Genomic DNA, 15,791 nt, shown 5'->3' on the forward strand with positions numbered 1-15,791 from the left:
GCAAAGCTGGCAACAGCAATCAGAGAAAGTTGGAGCCAGATTGATGAAGACTACCGTTTGTCACTCATTAAGTCCATGCCTCAGAGACTGCAAGCTGTTATAAAAGCCAAAGGTGGTGCAACAAAATACTAGTGATGTGTTGGAGCGTTCTTTTGTTTTTCATGATTCCATAATTTTTTCCCTTTGCTTGGTCTAAAAAAGTAACCGTTACTGACTGCCACAATTATTTTTCCTGATTTCTTATAGTGTTTCTTAAAGCCAGGAAGTTGCCATTTGAAATGACTTTAGTTTTGTGTCATGTCTGTGATCTGCTTTTTTTCTACAAAATTAACTGAATGAACATCCTCCGAGGCCGGTGATTCCATAATTTTTGCCAGGGGTTGTACATTTTTCCTAATTTCTCAAAACCTGATAACTTAAATAATGGCGCACACACACACACACACACACACGTATGCTTTAAACTACAGGTTCTGTCCTCCACCCAGAGCAAAACAGCAGCCTCACTGTTTCCATAGTGTTTCTTAAAGCCAGAAAGATGCCATTTGAAATGACTATAGTTTTGTGTCATGTCTGTGATCTGCTTTTTTTCTACAAAATTAAACAACTGAATGAACATCATCCGAGGCCGGTGATTCCATAATTTTTGCCAGGGGTTGTATATGTCACAAGAATAGCTGGCATGTCCAACAAGAACAGGAAGCTATTTAACTTGAAATGGTTAGTGGATTCATCAATTAGCCCAATTAGTCTGTCAACCGATATAATCTGCAACAATTTCAACAATTAACAGCCTTGGGAATTAACCAAGAAATGCTAAAGCTTACATGGTTTCAGATCATCAACTACATATATTTGCCATTTTATAGAAATGCAAATTGACAAATGTTTGGTCTGCAGTGCTGCAAAAACAAAACATTTACTAAAGATGTAGCATTCAGTTCTTCTTAAAGTTTACAATTAGTATACAAAGAATGCCTATGAGTTTAATGGCATAAATATTTCATGAGGTGAAAGATGGAATCATTCCACCTTTCATCAAATTGAATGAATGAATGATGTCAACATTCCAATATGAACTTTAAAGTGTAGGTGACACCAAAAAATGTGCACAAATAATCACTAAAAATGATGAAATGTTGACATTTAAAAAAAAAATCATGAAAAATAAAAGTCGATAAATGCACAGGTGAACGATAAACAGCAGCTGCCTGAAGGCTCCACTCTATCAGGTCTTTCAGCTATCAGCCGAGGCCATATTGACCATGTTCTTAAAGAGAGGTTTGTCTTGATGCCCTCTGGGAAGTGCTATCTTGCTCCCAGCAGGAAAACAAACAGATATGTGAATTCCTTTGTTCCTTCTGCTATTAGACTTTTAAAAGTTAGTGACAGTGCTTAGCTTGAGACCTTCATGGCTGGATCCTGAGCTGATGTTTTATCCTGTTTTCTGACATTCTTGTGCAATATACAGTTTGTTTGTCTGTGTGTGTGATAATGTCACATCCTTTGCTGCAACCCATGACTGCAAACTGAATAGCCCCTTGGGATAAATAAAGTTTTCTGAATGTGAATATTGTTGCTACGTCATAACCAGAACAGGACCTGCTGATTCAAGCCCAAATCAATTGTACAACACAACGGAAGTTGAGCTGTTTTTGGACGATTTTGTTTCAAGTGTGGAGCTTTTTTTGTTTTTGTTTTTTGTTTTTTTGTTTTTTTTAAGTCCAGTCTGAAGGTGATTCTGAAGCAGCGGCGGGGACACAGCCTTGGTTTTGAGCCTTATTTAGAACACAATGAAGGAGGCTAAACCTTGGAGGAAAACCTTCAGTCTGACAACAATAACGATATTGGCAGAGTTCAGAACACAGAATGGTGATTATAAAATAAATAAATAACACAGGCGATTTAGGCATGCAGGAGATAAACTTTTTTCCCCCAGTTCTGTGGTCATAATCGACTGATACATTTTTTTTTAAAAAGTTTGTTTTACTATCCTTGACATCAGAAAAAAAGTGATGAAGTGTGGATTTTTCTATTTATGTTTTTTTTTCTTAGAAACAGGTACATACATTTGAAATCTGAAAAATGACACGAGGGACTGAAAATATCAGTTATTTTTAAAATAAATGTTTCCTTCTTGAATACAGTTAGTGTACTGTACGTTAGTAGTGTGATAAACATGCTATTATTAAATATTAAAACCATTCACACAAGGAGTAAATAATATAGTCTTACCTGTCCGTTTCAGTGAGATCATCTTCACAAACTGATAAAAAACTTATCCACGTTTACAAAACGACGTCTGAAAATAATTTAATACTTATGTCCTGGCTGAAGAAAAGTTAATATGTCACAAGTTTGGTGCCAGGTTACAGCACCCTCTGTAATCCGTTAATTGCGGCTGATGGATTGAGTCTCTGCTGTTAACAAGCTGCTTTGCGGCGCAAGTTTAAAGACTCCCAGCACATGATGAAATTATCCCATGACCCACAAAACAATAAAATAAAATAATGTGAAAATACTCAGTTTTGCCTCTGTGTCGAGTGGGGAAGAATTTTTTGGGTTTCGCACATTCCGCCTGTGTCGCCCACATTCGTGTTATGTGTGAAGGGGCCATAACTCCATGAAAACATAATTTTTATTTATTTAGTTTTTCTTTTTTTCTTTTTTTTTTTAACAGTCACAGTTACACTGACTCATGCAGCAAACCACTGCCAAGTCTGCCAGAATTAATTAAAAGCACCAGGTCACAAGGCAGCACATCATTTAATTGTGCCCTACTCAAGGGAGAGAGGGGGAGAGAGGGAGAGACTACAGCTCTGTAATCAAGCACACAAAATACCAATCATACGCCCCACTGGGGCTGTGAAATACAGGAAAAGATATTGTCCTCACTCAAAGTATCTATATTGATATTTATCAAGTGGTTAGGATGCTTGGTTTCAGTGCATAAGGTTCCCAGTTCAAACCCCACCCCTGCCAAATTTCTCTATGTAGCGTTGACCCGGAGTTGCTTCAGGAAGGGTATCCGATGTAAAAAAATGCCAAATCAACATGCAGATTCACCTTGGAACTGCTGTGGCAGCCCCAAGTAAAAACAAGGGAGCAGGCGAAAGGACTTACAATATAATTTAATAATGCTGCCAGTTTGAAAAGGATCCTGATAATGACTGATGAAACCTAAAGATACTAGAGGATTCATGCTGACTGCTAGTAAAGGTAATTTCAATATAATGTTCCCTTGAAAGCTGGGAACCAAACACAGAAAACTAGGTTTAAGATTTAAATTTCTTTTCATTTGTTTGTTTTTATTATCATATGAAAATGACCACCTAACGCGATGTCATGATAAAAACTTAAAATATTTTAACCAAATTTGCCAATAAAATGGTAAAGGGACTGTATCTATATTGCCCTTTTCCATCTGCATCAGAAACTCCAGGTGCCTCTTTGTACCTCTGCATGTCGAGACTGCTTGGGGTTTTTAATGGAAATACATTGCGATCTGATGTGGGTGATATGTATGTATCGGATTACTTACAGTCAGGAGGCACTGAACATCTATGAGGAATCCTGAATCGGGACCTGTGCCTCATTTAATGACTGGGTCATAATTTCCTCTGAAAAATTTTTTCTGCAAAATGCATTTGATCCATTATCAAAATGTATTCAGCGTGCGCACTGCAAAAAACTATGATAATATGATGGCAGATGAAGCACTGAAAGCAGCAAAGTGTCAAATCACAGCCTTTTGCTGTCTGATTTAACAGCTGCACGTCAGGCTGTGGGTCAGAGTCTGAGCACGGTGTCAAAAAAAATAAACGGTCGGGCTTTTAATCACGGAAATGACTCCAGTCTAGGGTTGGGTATTGATAAGATTTTATCAATATCGATGCCATTATCGATTCTGCTTATCGATCTGATTCCTTATCGATCCCCTTATCGATCCCTCTTGTGAATTTTCGGTGTACTAAAAGTAGGCTTTACAGGTTTTCTATGTCAACAACATTTTATTGAGTCTTAAAGTAAATAAATATGAAATTGGTCACTGTATCATTGATCTCTGGACATAAATAAAAATAAACAAAATCTGTAGTTTTTGTCAAAAGCATTTACTTTCACACATTTTGGCGTGAATTTCACTCTGTACCTCTGAGCTGAACCCAGTCGGCTGCTGCACATCAGCGCAGGACGGCTCATTTTGGGAGGAAAAAACATTTTGATCAATTGCAGTTTGTATTACAATGTCAAAGAGGTGTCAATTGATTTAAACAGTGTTTCGCTTTGAATATATTAATTCTGACTGGACTATCATTCTAACTTGACTCTGCAGAGAGCCGCGCAGTGTTTGGAGTTGTGTGAACAAAAAGGAGGACTTTCTCAAAACAAGTGACTTTAATCCGCACAAAAGTGACTCACGATTGACATATTCAGGGATGAAAGTGGTGAAAAACTAAAAAAGCTCTAACCCAAAATTACCCCCCAACACCACCCACACAAATGTTTTTGTTTAATTCTCGAAGCTCTGAAATGCAATCTGGGACTATTCCAGACAATAAACTGCAGTGAGTGCAGCATCCATTTAGGTGATAAAAACCCCCCAACTTTCCTCATTCAAATTCATTCCAGTAGTATTCTGCTCTTACTAGGATGCAGCAGTTTTCTAGCTTGGCAGATAGTTCTGGGGTAAATCACTGAAGAAAGTAACAATTTGAAAATGTGGTTTGACTGAAACAAATTGTCATTAACCCTCTGGGGTCCAAGGACATTTTTTGGACCGTTCCCTCGCCTGGCATAAATGTTTTATTATTGCTGTTAACAGCTCTCCCTGCATCCCACAATCAAGTTTTATGTCTCTTTTTTCAGGACAACCTGTGCTTTCTGAATATATATGCTTTTGTTGTGTTTTATAAGTGTAATAAAGGTTTACAATCAAAAATAAGAAAGAAAAAAGTAAAGTGGAAAATAATTTTCCATACACATTTATTCAAAACACAGAGCAAACTATAATAAACAACTGTTTTGACACTTTATAAAGGTAATTTAAGGTCTTGTGTGAAAGACTGTACAACAAAAAGGTTCAAACAATAAACACAAATGGACATTGTGAACAATATATACAAAATGGTCTATACGTTTTGTTGTCTTCATCTCAAAGCAATTTCTGTCTGCTATTACACAAAGGTTACAACACAAACTTCTACTTTGACTGTGTTTTGGACTGTTATGTGCTGCCCCTAAAGCAGCTTTCATTCACACTTTGGCCCACTTTGGCTCCTTACAGTCTGAGGAGCAGCCCTCCCCCTCGCTCCATTGATATGGTAAACAAGTGCTTTACGCCAAGAAATCAACAGAGTTATCCAGTAACATTTGCATGTAAACTAGTGGAGCAATCCTGATAGTTACACACTCTTTGTTTGAGCATGTGAGATTGTCGTCAGAGGCTCTCCATCTGCTTTCACTGATCGCTGTGCGTAATGGCGCAGGGCGCATGGAGACCAATAGTATGTACTCATTGGAGCACCCATGGGGCTATTCAAACGGACCAACTAGTAACATATCACTCCTGAAAACGATCTTTGGCTTTTCACGTGAGGTAAATCTGCCTTACGATTGGATTTTGGAAAACCATGTGACGGTGAACCAATTCCGATTGGACACTCACACTGCGCATGTCATCACACAGCTTCTATGAGGAGTACAAAGATGGCCGATGGCTGGCTCGAAAGTCCGCGGAGTTAACTTTTCAGCAAAAAAGGTAAGTTTCTATCTCATATCATTAAAAAGTTATTTATAATTTAATAAAGCTTGGTCTTAGCCGTCGTATACGATGGCGTCAGCCCCAGAGGGTTAATGCAAAATGTAAGATGTGGGCACCAACAACTTATAACTGTTCAGGCAAAACAAGCATAGTGAACTTTGGGTTTGGGTTAAAATAAGGTACAAAAATAAATGTAGAATCGCCAAAAGGCTCAGCCGTTCACAAGCAAAGATGGGGCGAGGATCACCACTTTGTGAACAACTGCGTGAAAAAAATAGTTAAACAGTTTAAGAACAATGTTTCTCAATGTTCAATTGCAAGGATTTAGGGATTCCATCATCTACAGTCCATAATATAATCAGAAGATTCAGAGAATCTGGAGAACTTTCTACACGTAAGCGGCAAGGCCAAAAACCAACACTGAATGCCGGTGACCTTTGATCCCTTAGGCGGCACTGCATTAAAAACTGACATTGTGTAAAGCATCTTACTGAGTGGGCTCAGGAACACTTCAGAAAATCATTGTGAGTTAACACAGTTTGTCACTACTTCTACAAGTGCAAGTTAAAACTCTACCATGCGAAGTGAAATCCATACATCAACAACATCCAGAAACGCTGCTGCCTTCTCTGGGCCTGAGCTCATTTGAAATAGACAGACGCAAATTGGGAAAGTGTGCTGTGGTCTGATGAGTCCACATTTCAAATTGTTTTTGGAAATCACGGACGCTGTGTCCTCTGGACAAAAGAGGGAAAAGACCATTCAGATTGTTACCAGCGCAAAGTTCAAAAGCCAGCATCTGTGATGGTATGGTGGTGTTAGTGCCCATGGCATGGGCAACTTACACATCTGTGATGGCACCATCAATACTGAAACGTACATCCAGGTTTTGGAGCAACACATGCTGCCATCCAAGCAACATCTTTTTCAGGGACGTCTGTGCTTATTTCAGCAAGACATTTCCGAGCCACATTCTGCACGTCTTACAACAGCAAGGCTTCATAGTAAAAGAGTGCGGGTACTAGACTGGCCCGCATGCAGTCCAGAGCTGTTGCCCATTGAAAATGTGTGGTGCATTATAAAGCGCAAAATACGACAATGGAGATCACGGACTGTTGAACAACTGAAGTCGTACATCACGCAAGAATGGGAAAGAATTCCACCTACAAAGCTTCAACAATTAGTGTCCTCAGTTCCCAAACGCTTATGAAGTGTTGTTAGAAGGAAAGGTGATGTAACACAGTGGTAAAAATACCACTGTCCCAGCTTTTTTGAAACGTGATGCAGGCATCCATTTCAAAATGAGCAAATATTTGCACAAAAAACAATAAAGTTGATCAGTTTGAACATTAAATATCTTGTCTTTGTGGTGTAGGGCTGTGCAATTAACCGAATTTCGATCGCGATATCGATATTTGTATCAAACGATCTCCAAACTCGTATAATCGAGTGAAATCATTTAAGGGCCTTTCATCAGGCCAATCCGTCAACGTATCCCAAGACGCATGACGTCAGACGCGTCGCTTCGGAAGCGGCAAGGGGGCGGGATTGCTACGTCACACTCTGGCTGTTTCCACAACCTGAAAAAAGTTCAGCGATCGCCTTCTTGAATTTGCATGGCCTGAACCACAAAAAAATCTTTAAAAAGAACGACAGTAGAACGAGTGACGCCGACCGAGGGAGGACTGACGACTTGGTGGGATATCGGTCGAACCGCGACAGCGAGCCAATCCGCACGGAGAAGCCGGCCTTCAAGCATCATTCCTGGGCAGAGCGAGGCAGGCAGCCGGGGTGATGGAGCAAACCCACTCAGTCCGAAATCTCCCACTTTTTGGATATATGCGAAGTCCCAGTTTGCCCAACGGAGTTTAGTTCTGCAGCTTTATCGAGGTGAGAATAATGTAAAAATAAAACGTGACGTTTACTGAACTGCTGTGAAGGTTTGATGATCAGTTAACATTAGATTAGCCTTTTAGCACAGTTGATCTGAGTGAACGCTTTAATTTGTAAATGGTTCAGTCTTTTTTTATTTTTACCAAATAAAGCTACAGCTTTTTTTCAGACACCACAAAAGCTTAACTTTAAATAACTTATTTTTTCGGGCGTTTTTTTCCCCATCGTTTTTACCTGTTTTTTTTTTCCTTTTTTATATATAAACTGTTTAGTGTTTCTTTATATTTAAAGAAATATTTTTACTTGTCCTAATCAGGAACATTTGCTGTGCAGACAACCAAACTTCCATTGATGAGCTGAACACCACGTCCAGTTGAAAGAAAACATCTCTGCTCTTCAAAATAGGACAAAAGTGTCTTCAGCAACACCACCAGAGTTCAAAGCTGCAGAAGAGACCTTCATCTGGTTCCGAGAATTCAGCATAACACCACCTGCTTCTAAATAAAAGGTTCTTTCAACAGCAACTATTTTATTATTTTTAAAAAAGCTGTTTCATTTTATATTTTAACAATAAATGAACGGATAAATTTCTCCAAAAGGAGATAAGGAGACGTGGTCAAGGGAATGATGACAAAAACACAAACTAATGAACATAAATTGAAACAAAAACAATGCAGCCGCACTATGTCCTAGTAGCACAAGTCAGGGAGATGCCCAAAGACACTGACCAACTGGTCAGTGACAACAGGGAAGGGAGAGGAAAACAGAAAAATAATATATAATATGATATTTTTAATATTTATTTTATTCATTTTATGTTTTATACAGGTAAGGTACAGTACATTTTCAATTTGGAGGTTTTGTGCACATTGTCTATAACAATTTTTTTTTTTTAGAGTGAGAGAAATGCTGAATAAATGCATTGTGTAACTAAAAAAAAAGAATTGTGTGAATAATCGTGATTTCAGTATTTACCTAAATAATCGTGATACTGATTTTTTCCATAATCGAGCAGCCCTACTGTGGTGTATTCAATTGAATATAGGTTGAAGAGGATTTGCAAATCATTGTATTCTGTTTTTATTTATATTTTACACAACATCCCAACTTCATTGGAATTGGGGTTGTAAACTAACCCCAACCCTACCCTAAACTGAAAAACTGCACCAGAGCTGTTTCACAGTCAGGGTACACAAGTATGTATCACTGGCACCAAAAAAAAAAAAAAAAAAAAAAAAAAAGGGGGGGGGGGGAGCTTTTGAAAATTTAAGCTAAAAATTGGCCATTCTAGGGGTACCCAAAGGGGAAAAGCCAGGTACAACAGCCCAAGTCCCTTCATCATGTCCAGAAGGCTGGGGAAGTTTGCTGAGTGGGCAATCTCATTCTGGGTTAGCCAACATGGGCCTCAGTGAGGCACTCAAAGTCCATGGACATTTTTAAGTCAAGACTTAAAACCTATTTTTATTTTCTTTCTTATGAGTAGTTTTTATTTTATGTTTTATTCTTTTACTTCTGTTTTTAATAAGGTATTTGAATTTTTTTTTTATTTATTTATTTATTTATTTTAATTTTTTATGTTGAACTGTTCTGTGTGAGGCACCTTGAGGCGGCTTTTGTGCTAATTTGGCCCTTTATAAGCTGATTAAATTGAAATTGAACAACATTTTATTGAGTCTTAAACTAAATAAATATGAAATTGGTTACTGGATCCTTAAACTCTGGACATAATAAACTCTACATGGTGGATCCTTGCTCTCTGGACATAAACAGAAATAAAATCTGTTAATTTTTGTCAAAAACATTTCCTTTCAGACATTATTATTGGCATGAATGTCTTTCCATACCTATGAGCTGAGCCCTTGCAGCTGCACGTCAGGTTCATAAAGAATGCAGGACGTCTCATTTTGGAAGGAAAAAAGTTTTGGTCGATTGTAGTTTATTGTTTGTATTGCAACGTTTGTAAAGAGGTGTCAGGGTTCTAGCTAGCGCAAAGTTGCTTTACGACCCATTACGTTATAATTTTGGACCGTTACGATTTTCAATACAGCGTCTGTAATTAACCGTTTCTGCAGCGCGACTCCAGTTTGAAGTGTGAATCGAAGCAATGCTTCGATTCAATGGCTCGTGGCTCTTTGATTCGCTGCTCTTCAGAAGCGGTAAGTCCGCTTCTTAACCCCTCTGAAAGCCATTAAAATATCATGAGACACTTTTGTGTGGCTTAAAGTCACTAACTGGGACTCTTGTCTTGTTGCAGTTGAGAAACGAGAATCGTCCTCCGTTCCGTTGTCACAGCTTCAAACGCTGCGCGGCTCTCTGCTGAGACAGAGTCTGCTCAGAATTAATAACTTCAAAACGAAGTATAAATAAATAAAATGACACCTCTTACAAATGTTGCAATAGAGACAATAAACTACAATTGACTAAAACATTTTTTCCTCCCAAAATGAGACGTCCCGCATTCTTTATAAACCTGACCTGCAGCACAGCTGCAAGAGCTCAGCTCATAGGTATGGAAAGACATTCATGCCAATAATAATGTCTGAAAGGAAATGCTTTTGAGAAAAACTAAGACTTTAATTCTGTTTATGTCCAGAGATCAAGGATCCACCATGTTGAGTTTATTATGTCCAGAGTTTAAGGATCCAATAACCAATTCCATATTTATTTACTTTAAGACTCAATAAAATGTTGTTCAATTTCAATTTAATCAGCTTATAAAGTGCCAAATTACAACAAAAGCCGCCTCAAGGTGCCTCACACAGAACAGTTCAACATAAAAAATTAAAATAAATAAATAAAAAAAATTCAAATACCTAATTAAAAACAGAAGTAAAAGAATAAAACATAACAAAATAAAAACTACTCATAAGAAAAAGAATAAAAATAGGTTTTAAGTCTTGACTTAAAAATACCCACGGAGTCCGACTGCCTCACTGAGGGCCATGTACTGGCTAACCCAGAATGAGATTGCCTACTCAACAAACTTCCCCAGCCTTCTGGACATGATGAAGGGACTTGGGCTGTCGTACCTGGCTTTTCCCCTTTGGGTACCCCTAGAACGGCCAATTTTTAGCTTGAGTTTTCAAAAGCTTCCCCCCTTCCGCACCATCCCCCTCTCGGTCACTTCACTCCCTCCACATTACCACTATGCTAAAATTTTATCCTAGCTAGAACCCTAGGTGTCATTTTATTTAAAGCGGAAATTCCTTTTGAAGTTATTAATCCCGATTGAACTCTGTCTCAGCAAAGAGCCGCGCAGCGTTTGGAGCTGTACCAGCGGAACGGAGGACAATTCTTGTTTGTTGATTGCAACAAGACAAGAGTCCCAGTTAGTGACTTTAATACACACAAAAGTGACTCATGATATTTTAATGACTTTGAGATGGGTTAAGAAGCGGACTTACCGCTTCTGAAGAGCAGCGAATCAAAGAGCCACGAGCCACTGAATTGAAGCATTGTTTCACTGATTCACACTTCAAACTGGAGTCACGCTGCAGAAACGGTTGATTACAGACCCGTTACGCTTCCAAAATAAGCGTAACCGTCCAAAATTATAGCGTAACGGGCCGTAACGCAAGTTTGCACTAGCTAGAACCCTGTATACTATCTACTAAAAACAGCTGATGGTAATTATGTACTCAGAGTATACAACTGCTATTGTGTTTATGCATTCTCATATAGTGATGGACTATAAGCATTTCCAGAGAGGACAGTTTTTGACAGATTGAGTAGCACGCCAATATTAATGACATTTGAGCGAATTAGGTGCACATCCTTTTGTAGCATCACTAGGGTTGGGTAACAAGAATTGGTTCTTCAGGTATCGTTAAGAAATGATTCGATACACCGACATCAATAGCCTTTTTGCTTAACGATTCCCTTATCGGTCCTTCAGAGCGGATGTTGTTTTTGAGGGTGTTTGTCGGGAAAATGATCATTTCTCTACATTGACTACAGACCCTGCAGCGGGTCTGTAATCAACCGCTTCTGCAGCACAACTCCGATTTGAAGCTTGAACCAATGAAGCAGAGCTTCGATCTGCTGCTTCACTGGTTCTTTGATTCGCTGCTCTTCAGAAGCAGCAACTCCACTTCTTAACCCCTCTCAAAGCCATTAAAATATGTCAACCATGTGTTACTTTGTGCAGATTAAAGTGACTAACTGGAACTCCTGTCTTGTTGCAGTCAAAAAACAAGAATAGTCCTCCGTTCCGTTGGCACAGCTTCAAACGCTACTCCGCTCTCTGCTGAGTCGAGTTATAGTCTGGTCGGAATTAATAACTTCAAAGGGATTCGCCGCTTTAAATAAAATGACACCTCTTTCCAAACGTTGTAATACAGACAAACTACAACAGACTAAAACATCTTTTCCTCCCAAAATGAGACATCCTGCGTTCTTTATGAATTAAACTGATGCTGACGTGCAGCACAGCCAGCTGTAAGAGCTCAGCTCAAAGGTATCGAAAGACATTCATGCCAATAAGGAAATGCTTTTGACAAAAACTACAGATTCTATTTATGTCCAGAGATCAAGGATCCACCATGTAAAGTTTATTTATGTCCACAGTTTAAGGACCAATTTCATATTTATTTACTTTAAGACTCAATACCTGTAAAGCCTACTTTTAGTACACAGAAAATTCACAAGAGGTGAAGGGAATCGGCTCAATAAGTGGAATCGATAATGGTATTGATAGATAAAATCTTATCAATACCCATCCCTAGGCATCACAGATAGTGATTACCTCTTTCAAACAATAAATTATTATTCACATAAACAGGGCTGTGAAATGAAAATTGTAAAATCCGAGGAAAATTCGCAGGGGGTCTGGGGGGGGCGCAGCTCCGCAGGAGCCAGGGTGTAGGGTCTTGTGGGGCCCCAGAAACCAAATTAACTTTTCATCTACTGATACATTTTCAACATCTCCTGGAAGAACAAATCTCAAAATTAGTGCATATTTAAATGATCCTAGATTCAACCTTTCATTTGAACCATCAATGATCATGTTAAAATAACAGAATACGATGTGGAAGTAGGACCTGGAATGATTTTCCTTTTAATTGTAAACCAAATTATGCATTAACTCAGAACAATTAAACTACATGAAATTCATGAAGAATGAAAAGACTGTTAAACTATGTCAAAAACCACAGCTAAAGCTTGAAGAATATTTTAAAAATCAGGGTAAAATATCAATAACATACCTTATAGAAAAAAAGCCACACATTCTTGTGTAAATTCCTGTAAATCAACTCAAAGCCACAGTCTTTTTTTCCCATGAAAAAAGTCTACATTAAGAAAAACTAAGTTACACTGTTGCATAAATTCATGTAGCCTAAATTCATTCAAAGCCACGTCTGTTTCTTCAATGAAATAAAGTCTAGATTAATGAAAGAAAAAAGGCACATAATCTTTTCTGAAATCCAGTTTGAACAGCACAATGTTTATTTTCCAGAGAGAGAATAAAATTCTTACCACTTTTTCTATTCATCTTTCAGGTGTGTTGATGAAGCCAGCAACAATTCCACGGATTCTTGTCCTTATCACACTTTTTCAAACAGTCTTTCTTGCCATCTTCGCTATGTCTGATGTCTCTCTGCGACATCAGACATGCTGCAAAATTCTTCTTTTAAAAATTTAAAGTTCTAAAAGTGTGCGATGTCCACATGCTACGTTTAGCTAAGCTTCGCACAGGAGCAACACAGTGTCACCGCAGCAACCAACCAGTCCCGCTTTACGACAACTGTCGTAACAGCCAGGCTTTGAGTGGCATTTTTCCTCCGCGGATCCGAGGAAACTGATATGTATCTGTAACACACAGATCAGTGTCCGCGGACTTATAAAACTTGCATGATGTCGTAAAAAAAGAACGCTTTGCGATAAGCATTTTAAAAACTCAGTAACGATCACGATTAAAGAGTACAACACTAACACCACCCACCCATGATGAAATCTGTGGAATCCCGTGGATCCGCGGAGTTTTCACAGCCCTGCATAAAATACTTGAGTTTGAAATGCACTCTATTTCTGGAGAGGACATTTCTGACATACAAGACATTTTATTTTTGAATGTCTCTTTCAAGCTGTTTCCCCACTGGGCAATGATTCTGGGAGTTAGATTGTTATACAGTAGGCTTTTATAGGGAAATTAGTCTTTATTTAGTAGGCAACTACTAAATAAATAATAGTTCTGACAGCTCATCAAAATTAGACATCATGGAAATGAGACAGATATTTTGGTAAAAATTGGTATAATTAGAGCTGGTAAACAAATGGGGATATCAAACCAAATTCCCCTTGCTGCTGATAGACCAGTAGTAGTTATCCATGTATGGCAAACTAAACTTTGTTGGTCATTTCCACCTTGTCATTAAACCAAACTTTATCGTTAAAATTCACTTATGTACGTGATTATGAAACAGCCCACCAGCAACATTGTGAGGCCATTGCCAGAAGCCAAACTGAAATCACGTGATCAGAACTTCGAGTGGCAATATTTCCGGTGATTGGGGACGTCTTCATTACACTGCAGACATTTTGTATGAAGTTTATTTGGGGTATTCGATTATAACAAATAAATACATTTTAGGAGAATATCTAACGTAGCAGCAAATTTTCAGGCAGGCTAGCGATCAAAGGACTTAACTTTAGTCATTACAGAGGAATTACTAACCACCACAAAAACACTGAACGAAGGCAAATAACTAAAACGGACACCCTGGCTGTTGCCGAACGCCCCAACACGGTGTTCAAATGTAGCCAACATAAATGTCTTGTTGTCACAGTAACGCCAGTTCAACAGCTCTCCTTAACATTTAACGTTACACTTCAGACATTCACTGACTACTTGACGTAAAGACATCATTTGCCAAAACCGAAGGCTGGTATTGTTGTTCTGCCACAACATGCTAAGTTAATAAAGTCAAAGTCACTTTCCAAGCTAACATTTGATTCAGGCTCCGGCTAAATGCTGGAGATAAACACAGCAGCATAATTTGGTCAACATCCCCAACAACCGCTGGCACAAGCGTCCCAGTGTTACGTGTTTGCTGTTAATGCAAAAAAAAAAAATCACGACTCAGAATGTAATTCACTAAACGACATTCTAAGAATACACCAGTTAACACTTGATAATTTAAGGTAAGACTCCGATTACAGACTGGCGTCGTTAAAATCAAATCGGCTTTCGTTAGTAAGCCCCTTTAGGACAGTGTTTAACAAGACGAAAACTTACCTGGTCTCGAATTTTGAGAACCACCATATTTCTAGTATTTTAAATATTGTCATGCAGCTTGGTGGAGGAATATTTATAACACCGCGGTAACTCCTCAGTTGATTTACTGAAGGCCTAACGTAACGCTAGCCCAGTTAGCTGTTCTGCTAGCTCCCTAACCTGATGGCATGAAACGAGAGTAGCAGCGGAAACTCCATAACATTGCCGCCACAATACTTCACCTCCCAAAAACATCCAATCTGATTGGTGAAATCCGCTCCACACTCAAGTATCGATGTGACTGGTTGGCTGGACACCGACGGAGCGCTGTGGGACGCTCACATTGCTCATAATAATAAAAAAAACTTAATTCTCTGAGAATTTGGGGCTTTAAATAATTTATCCGATTTAAACCATTTTGAAAACGTATATATAACACACAGCACCACTTTGAAGAATAATCTAAAATACATTGTACGCTGTAGACTCTGTCATAAAGTGACTGTGGAGTTTTTGAACAGTTAAAAAAATATTCTGCAACTTCAGTTTATTGCTTATCTCGAATAATTTATTTCAAACAGGATATTTATTTCGGACAGTTCCCTGTTCTTTTTTTTATATAAGAAATTGAATTAGAAATAATGCATATATTTTCTTGAAGTGATGATAGCAGAATCCACAAAACATACTGTTTCTACATAACATTTGATTTTATTTGCTTTTTGTTTTATTTTGAGACACGGTTTTCTTTATTGCATCACGTTGTGGGGTTTGGTTAAGAACCAAAAAGTGAAATGTCGCCATCTAGTGATATTGCATTAAACTCCAAGCATGTTTTGATTGTTTTGTGTTGATAAAATAACGCAATCAAAAGTGGCTTTTACAGTCTATGCTGCATTAGCATTCGGGATCTTGGGATTTGTA

At 38.4% G+C, this 15,791-nt stretch overlaps 1 protein-coding gene across 1 annotated transcript in view; it reads right to left on the bottom strand.

The window, feature by feature from the left end:
* ankrd28b (ankyrin repeat domain 28b) overlaps nucleotides 1–15,125 on the bottom strand; it is a 42,913-nt gene extending 27,788 nt beyond the window's left edge. The window contains exon 1 of the mRNA XM_034175014.1: nucleotides 14,889–15,125. Within this exon, the coding sequence (XP_034030905.1) occupies nucleotides 14,889–14,915 (27 nt within the window). The 5' untranslated portion in view covers nucleotides 14,916–15,125. The remainder of the gene's footprint in view (nucleotides 1–14,888) is intronic.
* Between the last annotated feature and the right edge of the window lie 666 nt (nucleotides 15,126–15,791).

This window comes from Thalassophryne amazonica, chromosome 7 (assembly GCF_902500255.1).
Source record: "Thalassophryne amazonica chromosome 7, fThaAma1.1, whole genome shotgun sequence".
NCBI lineage: Eukaryota > Metazoa > Chordata > Actinopteri > Batrachoidiformes > Batrachoididae > Thalassophryne > Thalassophryne amazonica.